Source organism: Podarcis pityusensis, assembly GCF_964106645.2.
Source record: "Podarcis pityusensis genome assembly, chromosome: 2".
Taxonomy (NCBI): domain Eukaryota; kingdom Metazoa; phylum Chordata; class Lepidosauria; order Squamata; family Lacertidae; genus Podarcis; species Podarcis pityusensis.
Genome location: NC_138029.1, coordinates 66,273,510 through 66,295,518, shown reverse-complemented (window position 1 = coordinate 66,295,518; position 22,009 = coordinate 66,273,510). Strand labels below are relative to the sequence as shown.

Below are 22,009 nucleotides of genomic sequence, written 5' to 3'. Positions count from 1 at the left end.
TTTTTTTAAAAATATATCGAACCTGTGCTGTACATCACTTATCAAGGACAGTATACAAATAGCTAATATTTAATGATATGGTTTGAGGCCAGCTCCAAGCCTGTTTAGCACCTGGACTGGTGACCAGAGAGCAGCAAAACAGCTACAATCTCCTCTCTAGGAGCCCATACAATCATGTTAACTGGGTCGTTCATTATACAAATTATTATAATTACATGTCAATTTATGATAGCACCTCATGCATCAGATGAAGCAGACTTTACTCTATGAAAGCTTATCCCACAACAAATTTGTTAATTTTTAAGTCTGTTTTATTTGATGCCGCAGACTAAAACAGCAATCTTTCTGGCCATTATTTTTGTAAGGCTTGCAACGTTTTATCTGCAACAAACAATGAACTATGAAAATGAGCTTAATGCAAGTTTTCAAAACAGCCCATTATACTGATAGAGGGCGAACCTTGCACATTTTTGCTGAGTCAGCCTACATCGCTAATCGTGGTTTAAAACCATGTGGCACTTTATAGCATTTGGCTTGTCTCTCTCCATACACCAGCTGCAGCTTTAGGAGCTATCTATGAGCCCAAACCATAATAAAAGCTCAGTTTTGTTTGTTTACAAGAGAGTAAAGATTTCTAACAGCATTTATGTCCAAGCAAAAGTAACTGAATTTAGTTATAGCTCAAATAAACATTTCTTTATCTCCACTTTGAAAAAGCTAACATATTTTGAAATGTATTTTAAAGCAGGGTTGGAGAACCTGCAGCCCTCCAAATGTTGCTGGATTGCAACTTGAATCAGCCCCAACCAGCATGGCCAATGATCGGGGATTGTGGGAGATGTAGTCCAACAACATCTGGAAGACCATTGGTTTCTCCACCTGTTTTAAGAAACCATCCACACCCCTTCTCCTTTTAAGAAACTTTAATAACCATACTGTGTCATCAGCATCAGCAACCTATTCCTCAAATTCACTAACATTTGAGATGGATACTATTCAACCAGGCTAAACACAAAAAACTGCATCAGAGCAGTTTGTCAGTGAGGCAGCTTTAATGTTCCCAAGATAACAAACATGAAATAAACTCTTAAATTTTGCAAAGACAGGCAAAAGAAATTCTCAGAACAAACTGCTGCTTGCTTTCTGGCTCATGCAAGCAGCTGCAAACTCAAAAGGGACAATTAAGCAAGGACGACCAGCAGGGTCTAGAGTTGTTGCCCAGCCAGAAATAATCCCAATCCTTACTCCTTCAAAGCCAAAGGATATCCAGAATACTCTCTAAGTACAGTGAGCAACATCCCTATAATGCATTCCCATGCCACTGGAAAAAAATATCCATACGATCAGACCGATCATGTGGATCTTTTCCACCTGACCAGCTTTCTGCCACGAGAAAGATTAGCAAGCAGGTGAGCAAAATCCATGTGGTCAGCTTGCAATAGCACACTATGGCTGAACGATAACTGGTTTTCAATATCGTGATATATCACCAGCTAAACGTCACAATATTATCAATATATCAAGATATCTGAAATAAAGAAGGAACCATGCAGAGCTGAACAGGACAATGTCCTAGCAACTGTTACTACTTAAAGGTCTAAAACTGATATTATCAATCACCTCATGGTCACTTTCATCAACAGGCAAGCCAAAAGGCATCCAAATGAGACTTTTGGTTTTGGACTTGCCTACCAAATTGTAGTATTCAGGACAATCCAGAGTATGGTAATGAGTCATAGTGTATAAAAATAATCTGGGACTGCCAGATTGCCAGCAGCCCGGCGGCGGCAGAATCCACAATATCACTACCACAAGTCCTCGCAGGTCGCCTCCATTACTGCTGCTACTTTTTGCCGCTGCCACTGCATGGCCTTACTGGCCGCCACCTCCCATTGCTGTAAAGTCTTGCAGGGTGCAGTTAATGCCATCACTCCCTCGCAGGCTGCCACCAGTACTGCTGTCATTTCCCATCGCTGCTGTGAGGCTTTGTAGGTTGCTGCCGTTACTGTCACCACTTTTTGTCACCACCACGAGGCCTCGCAGGCCGCTGCTACTGCCCCCACAAGTACTCGCTGGCCACCATTGATTGTGCCACCAGCGCAAGGCCTTGCAGGTTGTTGCCACTTCTGCCGATACGTATCACGGTCAGGGTGAGCTGTTTCTGCCACTGCTGCTTCTGCCTCCTAGCAGGCCTGGTGGCAGTCCCAGATTATTTGTATTCACTATGACATTGCAATGTTTAGCTGGTGAGCTATCGCAGTGTTGAAAACCAGATATCACCTAGTCTTTACAAATGTTGTGATTTGCAATATATTGCCAGCTCAAATAATATAAAATTATCATGATGTGAACAATTATATTGATATACTGCCCAGCCCTAATGCACACTTTTATTCCAGAGATAATGGCTCCGACAACGGGGGGGGGGGGGGGTTAGAGGTTGCATTAAGGTTACACAAGTATTCCAAGTTGACCTTCAAGGATGTGTACAAATAAAGCCACAAAAAACAGAGGTTAAGGCAAAGGCTTTCACAACTCTGCAATCCAAGATCCTTTTAACTACAGATGCCTGGAATTTAACCCACGGCTTTCTGTACATGGTGCACATGTGCTACACAACCAAGTTCTACACTCCTGAAGGCCACAGCTTTTATTCTGCAGAAAGCATGCAGGTATTTTAATATAAAAGTGAACATGTATGTGTATGCACACCGTACCTAGGATTTATTGAACAGACAGAAACCACTTTTGGAAAAGGATTAAGCAACATGTTCAGGGTGACAAAAACACAGTCTAAATACATTTAAACTTCTGCTCTTGGTAATATGTGGCTACACAAGTAGCATTTGTGAAAGGTAATAAAACCTTTGAAAGCCTGCCTTAGGAAGTTCAAAAGAATATGGGCGAGGTTGACATACAGCCAGAGGTCCTTTGGCAACAGAGCACAGAGAGCCCAAGCTTATCAGCACCTTTAAGCAAACATCAACTTCAAATGTCAGCCCACAGAATATCCCTGTTGTGTTTTCCCCCCCCTTTCTTGAACAGAATATTCCAACCAGGACCTAGCACTTTTTAAATGACAGCCACCTATTTTAAAACATCTGCAAAGTAGTTCTGTTAGGGGAGTTCTTACACTTGAACACTGAAAAGTGTGACCTCAATCATCCAGTTAAGCCAGTCAGCACCAGAGGTCAATCTCCAGGAACTTTGATGACATCCCTTTTATAGTTACACTGATTTTGGAATCTGCTGCCAAAGCACCTGCTACATTTTACTTGAAGGGATGGCTGGTCCTGCCTAGGAAAAACGTGTAAGGTGATGGGAAAATACAGATGCTGGCAAACATAGCCAATATATTTTGTTTGTCTGTCTGTTTTTAAAAAAGTCAACAAAAGACACACAATAGTAACATTCAACAGGCCTCAAGTGACTGCTTGAAGGACACACCTTCACTAGCTGAGCCCCTGAAAGTTTAAGATTATAAATTTACTATGCCGGTTACCAGCAACTAACACACTCCTTCTAAACAAGATAGCACTTTCTTTGGGCTGCATCCACTATAACTGGAACAGAAGCAGATGGGAGATTGTTAAGAACTGCTCCTGCGAAAGCATATGTAAAAAAATCAAAACGAGCCCATTTCAGGAAAGTAAAGAACCTCCATCACTTTTGTTTTAGTTGCCTCAAATGCAGCAACCTGATTGCCTCAAGTTTCTTAAGAGGCTCGCAAAGCAAGACACTGTCTGGAAAATGTGGGAGCTTTGGCTTTGCACCTCTCTTTACACCAATAGTGAGTCACATCACTGATCTCCATATTATTCAACCTCCGACACTAGGGAAATATGACTGCTATTGAAAGTCATTTTGTTAATTCAGGAACATAAAATACATTATGCATACTTTGATTTACTATTGAATGGTCATGTCTGGTGTATTAAAAATAGTTTACTCAGACAATAATTATAAACTGATTTCATTATTTCAAGTTTTTCTTACAGATGGAGCTAAAAGCCACTGAACTGTAAAGGAACCTAGCAACTCTTTGATTTTGCCATTTTATGAGAAGTAGGAAAAAACAATAAAAGCAGAAATCATGCACATTATAGTACAAGTTATTATTTATTCTGAAAATTAGTCCACCAGTGTTAAGTAGACATCAAGCGCTCATTTCCACAAAAAGAGCAGAAAAAAGATGATGAGGGGAGAAAAAAACTCAAAGAAAATCACATCCTTCAAGGGCAGCCCCATAAAGCATTATGTAGTGGTAGTCTAGACTTAAGGTGCTATTTAGCTCCTAGCTTTCATATCTCAGTTTCTAACACTGCTCCCTGCCTTTTTTGATTCATTTGCAATAGCCTGGTACACAGTATTAGAAACTGGGAGCCATGTGGGCTCCAAAACAAAATGTCTAGGTGCCTTTTGAGGGGGAGGGTGGAAACCAAGCAGCCTTGCAGGAAAAAAATTAATCTCCCGGGCGAATCAGATGGTCTGCAGGGTAGCGCAGCAGCAAAAGACACATCTCGCGCTACCCTGCCAAACACCTGATTCACCCGGCAGAACAGCAGCAGAAAAAAAAATACTTGCTGCCAAGTGAATCAGGTGGTACGCAGGATAGCATGGCTGCAAAAGATGCATCTTTTGCTGCTGCGCTGCCGGGCAAATCAGGCGTTTGGCGGCATAGCGTGGTAGCAAAAGATGTGCCTCTTTTGCTGCCGCTGTGCCTGGCAGACCAGCTGACTGCAACCAGGCAGGGGGAGATGATAGGCACCAAGGATGGCATCCGGACATCTCCATCCAGTTGCAAAATGCCGGTTGGCAGTCACAAATTGTGACTGGTGCCCGGCGAATTTCAAATACAGCTGGTGCAATATCAATTTTAAACATATACAGATCAAAAGATGGCTCACAATCCCTTCTTATTTTGTGTTAGGCAATACAGTGCATTAAGATTCAGTTTATAATCAAGTGATATGACATTCACGCATGCTGCAATTCAAGTATAGGCTTGTGCAATTTGTTTTAAAACAGCAGTGCTGCTAGCTCATTTTAACACACACACACACACACACACAGAGAGAGAGAGAGAGAAGGTTGAGAGGTTAAGCTATGGTAGCTATTATGTCCAAACTTTGATTTGAGTAAATTTACCTGCAAGCAAACATTTAAAAACACAATGAAACAGTTAGCCATAAAGATGCTACAGTTTTAACCTGACCCAACCTGCAACAAAAGCCAAACTGCTGAACTTGGCTCTAAGATTTGAAAATAAATATGAAAAGATTTATTCCAACAATTACTACTGCGATAAAACATATACACCAGTCTTGCATTTAACCACTCATCTGGATGCCACTGGCGACCAGAGAGAGAACGTGGAATCTTGTCTCCACACCCGTGTGTAGTCTGGCAAAGGAGGAGCAGAGCAATCTGTCCATCTTTCACAAGTCCACTTGGCTTCCGCCCAGGCCACAAAGGAAGAGAAGCAGAAGCACAACACTCAAGATATGGAGGAATGGAGCAATCCACCAGCCATCTGTGCTTCTAAGCTGGACATAGAGGAAGCAAAGCCCCTTCTTGCATGTCCAATTTGAAATCAAGCGGACAGGTAGCAATCCATGCCTCCTCCACCAACCTGCTGCATTTCCAGACCAGCTTGGGGAGAGGGGGAATTCACCGGCCTGATTTTTAGGGAAATTCCCCATTTGAGGTAAAACAGACAAATAAAAAGAAAATGCAGGCTAGTAACTTTTGGGAACTTACTAAGAAGGCTAACATATATACAGGTGTATATTACAAAAATAAAAGGTCACAGCTGCTTTTTCTCTCAGCGACTTATCTGTACCTGGAGAGAACGGGACATTCCCTATCATAGCCCCCACCCTCCTGATAACTGTGCAAATTGGATAAGTAGCAAAATCCTTGCCTGATCCACAAGACCAAGTGCCCCACTGTCAGTGTGGAGAAAGTACTAGGTGGATTAAGAATGAACAAGAGAAAAGTAATGCCCATTTATCAGTCCAGTGAAGCAGCTGGTGACCCAGCTCCTGTGCTCTGCCTTTTAATCACCAGTAAGCCTTAAGTGATACTGTTAGACACACAGAGCCATGGGGAGGGAGATACAATGAACCAGATATACTGCTTCACTGCCCTTCCGCCAGCAAATGAAGGAAACCTGTCACCTCTAGGCACTACAGGATATACGGAGGCCAACAGACTTGACACTCAGTTTAAGCTAAGCCTTTCAATGGCCATTCCAGTTAGAAAGAAGGCACTGCAATCAAACAAGGAAATATATTTTTCGTTTGCACAACACCTGTGACTAACTATAGGGAGAACTTTCAATACTGTACAAATCAGTTATCTGTAAAGAAGAGGCAGCATTTTTGTACTGCAGCAGTCCTATTGAATTTTCTCATTATGTAGCCATGCGTCACATAAAAGTACCACTGGGAGGACAAACTGGGACAAGATAGATTATGCTAAGGATAGCCTACAGCACCTGAGCACCCTCCAGTTTTGATGCTGGTCACACATGGAGTGTTTGCAGTACTTTATTGTCCCAATAATGGTTCTGCCAGATGTTTCCCCCTCATATAACAAATATTGAAAGAGAATTCCATGTCATCAATGACTGGGCCAGATGTTTTCCCCTCTCAACCTAACTTACTTCACAACAACTGTTTGGCTAAAGACAGCATTAAAACTTCTTCCAGTCAGTATCATTTTTAATCACGTGCTTTTTTAATGCTTCTTCCGAAAGTATGTAGAACTTCTCTCTAAAACATACAAAGATACTTCTCAGGAGTTCTACCTACTACTAGAATGGCTGAATTATTAATATTCTCCAAGAGTGTGCCATTACTGCGACCACAAAAGTTAATTTCTGAATGGTAATTTAGAGCAACCTTTTAATTTGGTCATGTGCAGCAAGTAAAAGTGACCTCCAGCCCCCATACTCCTCTCACTCCCCACCAAAAAAATATGGGAGGGAGGAGTACATACACACAAACCACAGATCTTGAGATAAAACAGAGGAACATTCCAACTGCCTCTGTATCTAACTGCACTCATACTCTCTCTCCTGGCAGGCACAAAGGGAAACCGTACCCACTGTGCTCATGGATATGACTTTTTTTATCCCGTCCCAGCTGGCCATGACTATTGCAGGTGCCAGCTTCCAACAGGCTAAGTGGGAACAGGGTAAGCAATCACACCTGCAATACTTATTTTCAATGCTCTTTTTGAATAGCATTCTACAATAGCAGCTCCTTCAAATTAAGGGCAAGAGTATTTTAATTGCTTCCTTAAGAGGCTCGTTTATGTGCTGTTTTCCTACTGGTATCACAGTCATTGGGTAAATTAGGTGGCAAGATTATTGCTTCCTCAAGAAATTAAAAAAATAAGGGAATTTTATAGCTGAGCTGCTCTAATATTCAAACTTTTAAAAAGATGCTTAAGTGTATTTTAGAGCACAGTATACAGAACTCTTTTATACAGGAAACAGTTTGATAACAATACAGTGGTACCTAGGGTTACAGACGCTTCGGGTTACAGACGCTTCAGGTTACAGACTCCACTAACCCAGAAATAGTACCTCGGGTTAAGACCTTTGCTTCAGGATGAGAACAGAAATTGTGCGGTAGCAGTGAAGCGGCAGTGGGAGGTCCCATTAACTAAAGTGGTACCTCAGGTTAAGAACAGTTTCAGGTTAAAAACGGACCTCCAGAACGAATTAAGTTCTTAACCCGAGGTACCACTGTAGTCATTTCAAGTCATGATATTTGCAAACAAAACCCTGCTTAATATAATTATCTTCTATAGAAGTGTAAGATGCACAGATTTGACAGAAATCTCTTTGTAATTGCAGAATCACTATAAAGAGTATAATACAAACCTGGCAGCATGTACATTCTGACGAATGTGCTGGTACCACAAAAAGAGGCAAAAGTTAAACTATGATACACAAAAGCTTGGATTTCAAATAACTTTTCATTGGGCAGATTCTTCATTTCGGCTGAGTTCATTGTGAGTGAACAATCAATCAAAAGAAGCAGTTTTCCATGGCCAATTACAGCTCAGTGGCAGAACATCTGCTATCCATGCAGAAGGTCCCAGGATTAGTCCCTATTAACTTTGGCTAGGGGGCTGGGGAAAACTCCCTCTCTAAAACCCTGGAGAGCCACTGCCAAATTAAGGTAGATGGACCAGTGATCTGACTCTGTAAGGCAGCTTCCTATGTTTCCCATTTTTGTCAGACCACCATAAATTCTAGACAAATAGTATTCAATAAGCAGTAAGACACCACTGCTGCATTTTTCCAAGTGAAAAAAATGGTTATGGTACCACCATTAAACTACAGTAGTAGCACCACAGCAACATTTGACAGTTTAGGGCAATGTATTATCAGTTACAATAACCGGGTCAGAGGAGTTATAAAAGTTCCACATCTTGTCTCAACATGGAACTAATGGGAGAAGCTGTCTAGAAACTGAGTAAGCTGCCACCAGTATGCAGACATCCAACTCTATTTTCCCCTATTTCCGCCAGATATGGTGGTGTTAATGATTGCTTGAAATCACTAATGCACTTGATAAGGGTGCATGGACTCAATCTTTACAAGATGGATAGTTATCATGAGTGAGCCTTGGGGGAGGGGAATGTGACTTTGTTATGCTAGAAGGACTTTGATAGTGGGGGGTTTGATTATGGTCCAACACTAACCAACCTGACTTTGCATCTCTACAGCCCAGGACCTCCTTCACACTTCGGTCTACCCTACAAAGCTAGTACAGCCTACACAGTCTAAAAGGTTTTAAATCCACCCAATCAATGACATTTTCTTCCTTCACAGATTTAGGACTGCAAGAACTGACAGCTTTGCTCTCTGAATAATGAGAATGTCCATGCTACCATACCAGCTCAGCAATGTCCAGACACTTTATCACAAGCATGACATACTGTAGATGCTTAGAAAGCCCCACAGATACATTTGTTGAACACATACAAAGTATCAGTCCTATAATGCTACAAGAACTCACTCTAGCATAAAGCGCCCTCTCCTCACATCCTGCAGAGAGCAGACTAAGTTGTCATATGCCATATGTCAGGCATAGGCAAACTCAGCCCTCCAGATGTTTTGGGACTACAACTCCCATCATCCCTAGCTAACAGGACCAGTGGTCAGAGATGATGGGAATTGTAGTCTCAAAACATCTGGAGGGCCGAGTTTGCCTATGCCTGCCATATGTACTGGGCACTCCAATGGATTGCCACAGGAAGCAGCCATTCTGCTAAACACCTTCTCACACAGACTGCACCACAAATATTAGTAAGACTGGGGCTATTTTGCAGCAAGATGTCGGCCCTTGTTCCTCTTCAGAAGTTGTGACATTCATAGACAAGGAAGTCCCACACCTAGCAAAAGATTATCTTGCTCTTTCACCAGCAAATATTTCCAAAGAGACAAACCTTCACCTGTGACAGAAACTGCAAGTGAAGCTCTGTTATGCCATTTAATGTGGACCTTGTTCTTAAAAGAAGAATGACAGGTTTTAGCCTTACTAGACTGCCTTATGACACTGAATGAACAAAATGCGGGCCCATTCTTTACCTAGACTATCTCATTAACCTTTCCTTACAGCTCTGCAAGTCCATCCAGTAAATTCATAACTGAGGAAATTTTGGGGGACATTCTTGGCTCTTACTACACACTAACAAGGGATTCTGTGCACAAATTCAAGGAAAGAGATATTTGTTCTTTAAAATACAAAGCGGTACAAAAATGAATTAATAATAATAAACTTCAATGCAAAAAAGGCACCTAGACATTCTATTGTGGCAACCATAACGCAAGTTTAAGGTGCCATTTGAGAATTAGCTTATATATTTGAGTCTCTAACACTGAGTATGAGAGCCATTTGTTTTAGGTACAAGCCACATATAAAGTAAGCAACGTTTATTCAGAGAACTTTATATGCAAGTGAACTAACTAACAAAACTAAAGTCTGCAGTAACTTGATTAAATATGAGTGCTTCACTGACACTACTGAATACACAGAAAATAAGTAAGACAAAAATGCCTGCTATGGCTACAAGATGAATGACTCTTGCCCATTTAGAGTGCCAACAGTATTTCAAAAAGCAAAGTGTAAGAAAGGTCAACTGCAGCTCAACTTCCAGGATGTTGCTCAAAACAATTAGTATAAACTGTTAACAGATTAACACTGAATATCTATGCAACTGCACCCTCTTTACCATTATTGTCCTCCAATCACTCTTCCATACTATCAAATTCTCACCAAAGATAATGCCCATATAGCTTAAAAACACCAGCTAGCCCTATGGATGCAAGAACAAGCCTCTTGGATTTTAAGACATGCAGTTCTAACAACCACCCACACAAGATCACCCTATTAAAACAGACTGCACTCACTAAATTGGACAACTGGCAGCTGCTTTGGGAAACCATCCTTCTTTGTTGAAAATATTTTAAATGTAGCCAATTGCCATGTAAACTCACTAGCATATGTGGAGTCCCACACAAAGGGAACGATGACTGACACAACTAAATTCCCCAAATGATTCAAATTTGAGTCCCCTCTTCCTGGTGAAAAATCCTATGCCTCCCTCCATGCACTTCAAAATATATTCCTATGCAAATAAACCAGTAATTCCACAATGCTAAGCTAATCAATTCATTCAACAGTGAAATTCACAGCTCCCAGGTCCTATCAGCTATTGTCTCTGCTCAGACCAGAGAAACTGCTGGTTAAACAACTGCACTGCAGGGCCACAATATGAAGCCGTTTTTCACTATTAATCCCTTCACTACTCAATAAAATGTGGGTCTCTATCATTTGCATGAAGCCAATCACCAGGATTTCAGTTATTTCTCTGTTTTTAAAAGGTACATTATACCAGGATTCCTAAGCCAGTGATTTAATTATTGAATTATTTATGTACCTTCAAATACAAAACTGAGGAAGCCACAGCAAGCCAGAAAAATCAAAATTATGACCAAATTAACAAGCAAGCTTCCCTTAACTATAATGTATAATATGCATCACAGTACACAACACAACTGGCCTGCTCTCCCCATCATAAGACTTATCTATAAAACAAAGAAAACCACACAAGTAGCCCAAGAGACCGGAAGGAGCAATCTTGTGCCAAGACAAAATACAGTGGTACCTTCGGTTATGAACGGGATCCGTTCCAGAGGCCCGGCTGTATCCCAAAAATTCCGTAACCGGAGGACCGCTTCTGTGCACGTGCATGGCGCCACAGAGCACTTCTGCGCATGTGAGAGCGGCAAACCCACTTCTGGGTTTGCAACGGCCGTAGCCCGAAGATTCCGTAACCTGGAGGTTACGCAACACGAGGTACAACTGTATTGACTAGGAGCATTCAGAGTAGGGAGATATGTTGAAGTCAATTCTGCAAGGTTTCAGTCAGGTCTTCTACAAACTCACTATAAAATTTCTATTATTCCTATGTCACTTTTAGTCGGCAAAACACATAAAATTATCTTCACCTCACATGCTTCCTCAAAATGTCACACCTTAATATTGTTGTCCTGCTGACTAGAACCGAGGCAGAGATATTTATTAGCATGTACACAAATCCAACTTGCATAGTACATGCTACGGCTTCATGAGTCACCAACTCCACTAATCCTGCCAAAGGCCAATCAGAAAACACAGGGGTGAGTGGGAATGTAAAATCCAATTTACTGGCCCATCCTGCTCCTTCAAAGATATGGTGAAGTGAAAAGCTGATCCACAGCAATTGAAATTTCAACTTAAGTGTTTTTAAGAAAACAACTATGGGAGATCTCCAACTAATGTATCCCATCAGTGCAAGGATTCCATCAGTGCTATGGAACTTCTCTCCTCCCCCTGCATGATCCCTAAATCTGTTCTAGGGGTTCTCCTAACCCTTAAAGGAAATTTGAGGAGGTTGTGGGAAGAGGAGGGGGAATTTCCATTGTGCAAATGTAAATGCATGTGCTGACAGGATGTGTTAGTTGGATACACCCTATTTCAGCGAACACCCTACATCAGCAAAATGGGAGACCTTGGCCTATCTTACAGGTGTTACAAGAATTACTAAAAAGGGGCATATGATACATTTTTATTTAGCAACAAGTGCCATATAACTATTAATAAAATTCTCAACTTAAAATGCGAGAGACTGAATCGTGAGTCTCATACAGGTGCAGGTAATGAAGAATTCCTATTCTTACAGAAGACAATTACTGTCTTTATGTCACTTTCGCCTAGTGGAAAAACTGCTTTAAAGAAAAATGCATCTTACACCATCTAATGTCAAAAATCTGTCAATTCTTACCATGTAAAAATCACCAACAGAACATGTGATTATCAGTTTGTTTACATTCAAAGTAATTTATGTTTGAGACTTGAAGAGGGTTTGCAGAAGTCACAATCCACCCTGATTATCATTAAGATTCAATGTAAAAATGTTTTCTAAACTGGGAACATCCTTCATTTCCCTCCTTTTAAAATAACATTAAGCACCCTTGCATACTGTTCTTGGGAAATATATTCATAAAGGTAAAGGGACCCCTGACCATTAGGCCCAGTCGTGACTGACTCTGGGGTTGCGGCGCTCACCTTGCTTTACTGGCCGAGGGAGCCGGCGTACAGCTTCCGGGTCATGTGGCCAGCATGACTAAGCCGTTTCTGGCGAACTAGAGCAGCACAAGGAAACACCGTTTACCTTCATGCCGGAGCGGTACCTATTTATCTACTTGCACTTTGACATGCTTTCGAACTGCTAGGTTGGCAGGAGCGGGGACCGAGTAACGGGAGCTCACCCCGTCGCGGGGATCCGAACCACCAACCTTCTGATCAGCAAGTCCTAGGCTCTGTGGTTTAACCCACAGCGCCACCCGCGTCCCAAATATATTCATACATTAATCTTAAAATGACCATAAGACTAAAACCCTAAACATAGCTACTTTGGGAGGAAATCACATAGAAATGAATGTACTCACTTCCAAACAAACATATTTAGGCTTGGGATGCAACTGCCCAGACAGTTCCAGTTAAAACAAACCAAAGAACAGGGTAGAAAACTTGAATGAGAGGCAACTAGAGCCTTTACAGTTGGAAATCCTAGAGATTTAGGATTATTCTAGGGAGGATCAGACAATGTGATGTGAATCAGTTTTCACTCAAACATTACATTCCACAGCTTCTCTTGAACAAACAGTGCACAGAGCAAAGGTCTAGAATAAAACTGAAGGGCATAGTGAAGGGAATAAATGACCTTTGATGCACTTCAAAAGGAGAAATTCCACCCAAATGACTTCTGTCAAACATTAAGAAGAAAAACCATTCCTGAGTAGTAGATCATAATTAAACCAACTTTTTAAATAACATATCCTTTAATTTTGGAGTACGCTGCATGTACATTTGGTGATGAATTCCAACACTGCAATTCTGCCCTTACTCTAAAACCATCTTTCCCTACCTGGTGCCCTCTAGTTCAGGCTCCCTCAACCTCGGCCCTCCAGATATTTTTTGGCCTACAACTCCCATGATCCCTAGCTAGCAGGACCAGTGGTCAGGGATGATGGGAATTGTAGTCTCAAAACATCTGGAGGGTCGAGGTTGAGGAAGCCTACTCTAGATGTTTTAAGATCACAATTTCCCTCAGCCCCAGCCAGCATGGCCAATAGTTGGGGATGATGGATGTTGCAGCCCTACGATTTCTGGAGAGTTAATCAAAGCCAACAATACTGCAGTATGTCACAGAAAGGGGCAAAACATGCTGCTGATACCTTATCTACTCCCACCCACAATGCTGTGACATGTTGCAGAAAAAAGGTTGGAACCATGCTGCGGTCAGCTCTCTCACAACTAGCAAAATTAGTTTCATGGTTGAACTGAAGTGAAGTAAGGGCGCTTCAGCTCTCACTTTTCTGCAGCAGTCAGCTGAGTCACATGTTATTTTAATAACCTTTTCAAACAGAAAACAATTAGGATGGAAACTTTTAAGATTAGGGTGAATAAAGGTGTGTCCCTGTGGAGGAACACCTTATCCTACAAAATCATGCAAAAAGGGGTGGAGAATAGGACACTTGGCTACCTTCTCAAGAAGTATAGTTCATATATTAATTTATAAGACCACAAGACACAAAAATGTGTTTGTTCAACTCATGGAAAACCATAAGGTGATTTTAAAATTTTTGGCTAATTGACTGAGCAACTGTGACATATCAGATTCATACACCAGGCAACCTCAGAGGCAACACAATGGCTCTTCTCAGAAATATAGAATCCAAAATTGTGCGGTTTCTTTTATATATCAGTTGCAATAGTAGTAAAGTGCACATAAACCTCCTCTGCACGGTCTACTGTTTTCCAGACTAGAAGATCCAAATATTCTGTTTATTATTTATTTAGTCCTCCAGTTTATACGCCAGCTTTCATCACATCAACATGATCCAAGGGTGATTTCCAACAAAGCAAAAAATCTAACCATGATTTAAAAACAGCCCAATAATAAAATAATTAATTGAGAAACAGCATGAGAATTAAACCAGAGAGTACTTACTGATTTACTGCAAATGCCTGGGAAAAGCAGGTTACTTCTACAAGTCAGTGGAAACTACCAGAGTTTCTGCTGTCTGAGCTTCAGTGAGAAAGACATTCCAGATTTGGGGAACAACAACACAGAAGACCATCTCGCACATCACCATATTGGGATGGAACAGCAATTAAAGCATTACTTATCTGTGTTAAGTGAACCTGCAACTACCTCACAAGTCAAACAATGATTTATCACACTATCCTATTCCAGTGATCACTCTCTACATTCTGATCATTAGAATGTTTGTGAACAAGCTCTGTTCACTGACTACTGAATAACCATGCATTGGCCTGCCACTTTAATCTGCTGTAACTTAATCTGTAGGGGCCATCCAAATGTAGAACTATGAAAGTCCCAGAGATTATAGACACACACATTTCCAGGACTTGTTGGGGGAAACCACAACACTCAATCGCTTTCTGAATTTATGTTACTTTTGTATTACCATAAAACAAAGCATGGATGTACAAAAAGCAATGGCTGCTTTCTCAACTTTTTCTCAAAAACCAGCAAGCTCCCAGACAGGCCTATATCCCATTATTGCAAAGCTCAGATATAAGACAACTTCCTCCTAGCTAATCAAGCTCTGACATGCAGCACCTTCGCTTGTCCTAACTGCATGCAGAAAATTGCTTTTTAAAATCAAAATACGTTCAATGTTTGAGAGTCACCAGTCTACTTGTCACCAGCCTTAATAGCAAGTCCATTACTATGCTCTTTGGATGTTGATCCCATTGAAAACAGTGGGATTCTACACAAACATGCACTGACCATACCAGGTTGTCAAAATAAATAATCTACAACTGTACCTTCCACAAACTTTTGTAATCCACCTACAAATGCTTTTCAGAATTCTCAATATGCACCCTTGGACTGAACTTAGCTCCTCAGATAAAATCTTGTTTCTGCCATTCAGTGTAGCATCATTATTTAAAGACATTCCTGTAAGCAGCACAATTTAAAATATCATTGTATTTGGCATCACATTTGATGTTGCACTTCTATCTTACAACCCTTCAGTCTGTTGCCCAATACTACAGGCAAAATTCAAACAGCAAGCTGAAAAGCTCAATTATACTTTTAGGATGTCATATCCATTGTTCTGGGTAATCAAGAACAAGGCTGGTTCACACATAATGCCAAACAATGATTTGGTATTCCATGCATGAGCCTTGTGCTAGCACACTTCCCCTCCCCCTATACGTGCTAAGTCAATGTGACTTTCTTTTTATCACAAACCATTATTTTTAATTATGTGGGAGCTGGAAAATTATGCTTTGCACTTGTCTTGAAACCAGGATTACAAGTCTGCTTTGAGGTTTGCAACCTGGATTCAAGTCAAGCAAAATTCTTGTGGAACCAAACCAGGAGTTGGTGTTATGGCTACACTGAAACATAGCCTCCGGCATGGTCCAGAGGGGCATGATGCAGCAACTTTGCGACTAAGTCAGTGCCAAAACCAGAAGCTGCTGAAAATTATACATATATATTTATACACTAGCAGTTTGATACAAGTTATAGACTTATTTGCAAGTAGCATTTTTTCCCAAATCAGTTGTGGGCAAATTTCCCAAATATAGAAAAACAGCTGCCACATCACCTTTGCCAATATTAAGCTTTAGAAATCATTACTACAACGCACAAAGCTTTTTCTTAGCACAGAAACTTCAGGATGCTTACACATATATTTTCAAGCATAAAGTACTAAATAGAGAAAACTCCCATATTAAGTTTTTTAATTTGTGCAACATGCTATAAAAGAAAGCCACCTTAAACCAAAGCCTATCACATAGTTCTCAATCACTGCATGGTTCAATCTGGTATTCTCCAACTACATCATGTTTATGTTGCAAATTATATATAAAATAACAAGCAGCAGAAAAAACAGTGCTACGAGAGCGGAATAATTTGCCAAAGCTAGTATTGTACAAATTATGGCCACTGCTGCCAAGAAGCAGAAATCTTTGCAGCATTTGCTTTACCAGAGGGCTTTTTAGACAGCCCTACAAAAGGTGGATTACTGAAACACTATGGGTATGATCCATTTGCACCATGAGATGGCACTTGTGAACAAGTCAATTGGGTGGGGGGAGATTTGCAAGTACTTCCAATATCCCTGTCCAGTCCTCCCTCTCCATGCATTGCAAGTTAGCTGTGCTTGCATCAGGTGATGATAGAATATCAGTATGGGGATATGTGAGGTGGCTGTCCTGTCATATCACCTATCTGTGTGCACACAGAGGTAAGAGGAGAAGGGCAGAAGAGAACAAAACTGTTAATCACTACTGGAATCTTCCGTTTGTAGGTAAAGTGCCCACCACACAAGTGCATTGTGCCCTATACATGTTTCTTTCACAAAAGTGACATTTCTTATTTAGGGACAAAGTCTACTTGTACTATTGTACTGTTATGGGCTTCCTCATAAAGTTTTACACGTGTTCACCTACATAAAAGGTTCATTAAAAACAAAAACATTTAAATAATGAATTTCAGTTATGGTATCTTACCAGCAAAAGTAAAGCAAAAAAATTAATTTACCCAACTAGTTTAACACATGAAGTATCCCAAGTGTTCCAAGTACACTCAATATTATACAAAGCATGCTAGAAACTCTCTACGTAATGGAACTTTAACCTCTGGAAGACTCGTTCATAAATGTGTCCCAACAAGCCAGTATTATCATACTTCTAAGCTGACACAGTTGAACAGACTGGACAGTATTATTAAATCTATTCTAATGATCTTGCATTTGTGATAATAAGCACTACCACTCCCTGATTTTGAAGGGAGAAAAACAGCATTTGAGCCAGGTGCTGCACAGCAGTGCGTCTTACAGGAGTCAGTAAAACTTGATGATTCATCATATAATATAGTACAAGCATTAATGAGCAATCTAGTATTACGTTTGGCAATAATATAAACAATTTTGAAGACTTGGACTCAATAAAGCTAGTAGTTTAAAACTGCTCCTTTTGTTGTTGTTTCCTCAAAAAGCAGTTCAGATTTCACCTCCATAAGCTAAACATGAGCTTAGCTATCTCTCCTGTAATAAGTTATGCCTGCCCTCCCTGCATATCATCCAGGAACATATGGAAGGGGCATATAAGAAACAGCTTTCTGGTAGTGGTCTGATTATGCAATACTCTCTTGAATTTCTCCAAGGCCATCTATATATGTCAAAAGGTGGAGAAAGTTGCTGTAACATTCCAAGTGACCGCCTCAGTGTAACAGGCAAGTCTCCAGCCTCTCTATTCCACTCTTCCCCCAGTTTCAAAGCTAGAAATAGAGGGCTAGAGCATGTCATCTGAATTCCAACTATGAACACACTGAGAACCCAGGCCGAAGGTTTAAATGTCACAGTACTGGCCCAGTTCAAACCCCGAAGGGTGAAAAGGCCCAGCAGCTTTAACCTACAAAGGATATAAGCCCACGTGGACTTTTAGAAGACCTTTGTCCCACATCCACTACCATATGGATCCTCCAGTAGCATTGTAACACGTGTCCGCGAGTGTTTCGGGGTTACTGAAAGGGAGGAGGCGGTACTGCAGAGGACGGGGGCGCACATGGGAAGCCTAGCTTCCATGTGCGAGGCCTAGCTCATCTTTTCCTGCTCTCACCCGCTTGACGGGGTGAGGGTGGGGTAGAGCGGGTTTCACTGTCACCCTCGGAAAAATACGCGCTGAGGCCCTGAAAGGGGGTGGGGGTGTTTCTTCGGAGCCGCCTGTCAAAAGAATGGCGAGCGGCGGCCCAGGGGTGAGGGGTCGTTGGATTGGCGGGGAGTGAAAGGAAGAGAGGTCCAAACGGGAAGGCCCCACGGCGAGCTCAGGAGAAATCACATGCTCTCCGCGACAGAAAAACCACGTTGCCTTTGCTGCAGCGGAATGCTGGGAAAGGGAGGAAGCGCCGAGCACGGCGGCGCACAGAGTCACACACCCACGCCCGGCCATTGGGCGGCGGGGCGCTGAGCGACGGGAGCTTTCAAACCGTCGCCAGAGGCACGTTTGCACCGGGGCCTAGAGCGGCGCGGCGAGGAACCTTCGGAAACGCACCGCCTCCCTCCCGCTCCCCGCCTCACAGCGCGGCCGCCGCCGGGCCGCGTCCAGCCTTTGGGGCCTTCCCTTTCCTATGCCTATTTGCATACAACATGCTCTCCTCAGGGGTCTTTCTCCAAAGGGGCCCCCAGCTGCCGCCCCCCCCCCCACCGTGTAGAAGACAAATAAACGTTCGACAGTTTTAAACTACAACAGCCAACCTGCATTTTTAAATCCTTTCCGGCTACTTTGAAAGGTCACAGTCACACTCCACACACCCCAAATATGCCGGGCTTCCCTGCCGACTTTCGGCCGGGGTTACGTCTAAGCCTCACGAGCTCGTCTCCCCCTCAGCCAGCCAACCACCACGCCATTTAAAAAGCGAGGCTATTCGGGGAAAGGAAGCGGCGTGTGTGGGGGGGGGATCGCTCATGAAACATTCACGATCCGATCAATGCTGCAACGGCGGGGGTGCCTTCCGTGCCCGATTAAGTCTTAAAAGATTTATTCACTTCAGTTCCCGCAGGAAAAGCCCGATTCCCTGAGCACGCACGCGGGAAATGGGGAGGCACGCGGGGGTGGCACCCTTCCTCCCGCTCCCCCCTTCTTTTCTTTCCCTTCAATAAAGGTAGTTCCACCCATGCCCAGCGCGGGCGTGTTTCCCAGCGAGCAAGGCCTTGGACGTCTCACGCTCGATTTCGAAAGCCCCGTCCCACCATGCTTGCATCCACCCACCCTCCATTTGCCTACCATCGATCCCGCGCTCGCTCTTTCCCCCCATTAATTTTTCTTATAACGAAGCGGATCAAGGAGCGGAGGGCGAGGTGAGGTACAAGCAGGCTGGATGCAGATGGACAAAGACGGGGTGGAGTTCCACCGTCGGGGGGGGGAGGCGGGTGTGTGTGTGTGTGTGAAGAGAAAATGTCACCATATTGCGGAGGGAAGATCGCCCTCCGCCAGTGGCCGCGACGCTCTTCCTTCGCCGATTGCCCCAAACGAGACCACCATCACCGAAAGCACCGCCCCTCCCTCCCTCGCCCGGGTCCCCCGCTGCTACCCACCTGGGGGCGACTGTCCGTTGAGGGTGACCAGCGCCACCGGGGCGTTCTTAGTCCAAGGGTTCACCTTGGGCGGGGGGGCCTCGATGAATTCCTTGCGCCCAACGCCTCCCGGCTCGCCGCCCTCCTCTCCGCCACTGCTGCTGCTACCGGCCTCGCTGGGCAGCCGCGTCGAGTCGGTGCCGCCGCCGCCGCCGCTCCTCTGGTGCAGCAGGTTCTCCTTCTCCTGGTTGTTACTGTCCTCCTTCTGCTGCTTGATGCTGGGGGGCTTGAGCAGCGCCCCGTTTCGGCGCAGATGCTGCTCCCCCACGTTGCCGCCGCCGCCGCCGCCGCCTTCCTTGCTGCAGCTGTCGGGGCCGCCCCCCTTGCCCTCGTCGGCGTTGGCCTTCTCTCCTTGGTGCAGGAGGTGCTGCTCCCCTTTCTCCTGAGGCTTCTTCATCACCAGCCCGTGCTCCTCGGAGGGCAGCAGGGGGTTCGCGGGCAGGAGAGCCTCCACCTGGGTAGCCATCTGCGCCCCCGCGGAGCCGCCTCGTGCCCCCGGCTCCAGGCTCTCCCCGGACAACACGCGCCCGCCCCAAACTTTGCCGACTTCCCCCTCCCACCCCCGAAAACCGCCTCGCCTCGCCCGGAGCTCTCCTGCCTCCCCCCTCTCTCTCTCTCTCTCTTTCTGCGCCCCCCAACCCCTTCCTCAGTCGGATGCGCACCCCGGAGCCACGGGGTGGGGGCTCGAGCCGCCGGCTTCCTCCCCCCACCCTTGAAACCCAACCCCGGCGTGCCCCCTCCCCGTCTCCTCTAATGCCGCCGCAGCAATATGGAGAAGCAAGGAGACCACGCGACTGGCCGGGCGGGAGCGCGCGCCCTTCAGCCTGCTCCGCCTTAGAGAGGCCCCGGGAGCGCGCACGCCGGTCCCGGCCGCGAGCGCGCCTAGGAAGTTGGGGACGGCGAGCGAGCGGGCAGGTAGCCCGAGCTCAGGGCGGTGGGTGCGCCGGGGACGGGACGCGCGCGTGCCTGATGCAACTCGGCGAGAAAGAGGAGACGCTCCTTAAAGGGACCGAAGCAGGCGCGGTTGCCGACTTGGGGCCTCTCCGCGCAGGCGCCGCCACCCTGCTTCCCGGCTCCGGCTAGCCCTCGGGAGGCAGAGCACGGCCTGCTCGGCTCCAGCGAAGCTCTAGCTAGCTAGTCCTTCCAGCTGTTTGCTTTTGGGAGTAACCAAATAACGTAAATAACGTAGCCTGCCGAATGGCCGGATCCTATGGATACTTGCTTTTGGGAGTAGATCCCGCTAAATGCAAAAGCGTGTGCATAGGATTGCATTTCTTTCTCTTCTGGGTAGCAGCCTTCAGAGCCATTTAAGGCTCTGAGCAGGTAGCCGTCCGCCACAGAGGCGAATCTACTGGCTCCCACTTCCCTTTATCCTCCTAATTAGCACCTTCCCCTCTTCTGTACATTCTAACTTCGTCTAGCTTTGCCTCTTCCAATTGCAAAACTAGCTGGATCTGTCAACCTCTGCTGGGAACTGTAGTTCTGTGACAGGCAAACTGCAATGTGCAGGATTCTTCAGGGGAAGTAATGTGTTTTAATTGTTTGGTTTGTACACAGCCTGACACTCTTCATGGATGAATGGGGATTTGAGCCTGAGTCTCCCCAGTCCTAGTCTAATCATAATTCTAACTGGCCCTACTGGATCTTTGTCCATCAATGGAACTTAGGCAGATAACCTACTAGAGGTGGTGGAGGGGGAGAGAGATCCTCAGAATCTGGTTTCCAGGATTACACCTATCCCACAAATGACATGAACAATCTTTTAGTGAAAATCTGGAAGGAAAGTGATAAAGGGAAGGTGCAATACTAAAAATTTACAATGCAATTTTGCCTCAGTGAATTTCTGGCTTCCATTTCACAACTGTTTTAATTCCGACAAACTATTATTTGGTACTTAGTAGCATATAACAATGCTGGAACCACATTATTAGTTTGCTAAATGTATCTGAGCTATATTTGACAGAAATATTTTTGTTCTTTTTTTAATAAAGGAGTAACATAATGTGAAATTTCTGCATCACCCTGCAGTGGTACCACAAAGACATGGATTTACCGCATCAGTAAGAACTAGGTGTAAATTAAGCAGTTTAGTTAAGCCAGTTGACCACAGCCATTTCAAACTGGAGACCTTTAATCCCAGTCTACAACATAGCTCCTACTTTTCACTTTTTATCCGTGTTTGTTTTTCTTTCTGCTTTAACGGCCAACTTGATAGATTATGACTTTCCCATTGAATATCAATATGCTAGTCTAACCAGTTTG

The 22,009-nt window shown here is 43.9% G+C and overlaps 1 protein-coding gene across 4 annotated transcripts in view; it reads right to left on the bottom strand.

Annotated features, from left to right (window-relative positions):
- LARP1 (La ribonucleoprotein 1, translational regulator) overlaps positions 1–20,520 on the bottom strand; it is a 64,080-nt gene extending 43,560 nt beyond the window's left edge. For 2 of the 4 annotated variants that reach the window (XM_080987909.1, XM_080987910.1), the window contains exon 1: positions 19,709–20,520. In XM_080987909.1, coding sequence (XP_080844035.1) covers positions 19,709–20,213 — 505 coding nt within the window. In that variant the 5' untranslated portion in view covers positions 20,214–20,520. The remainder of the gene's footprint in view (positions 1–19,708) is intronic. The other 2 variants (XM_080987911.1, XM_080987912.1) reach the window with 1 other exon arrangement.
- Between the last annotated feature and the right edge of the window lie 1,489 nt (positions 20,521–22,009).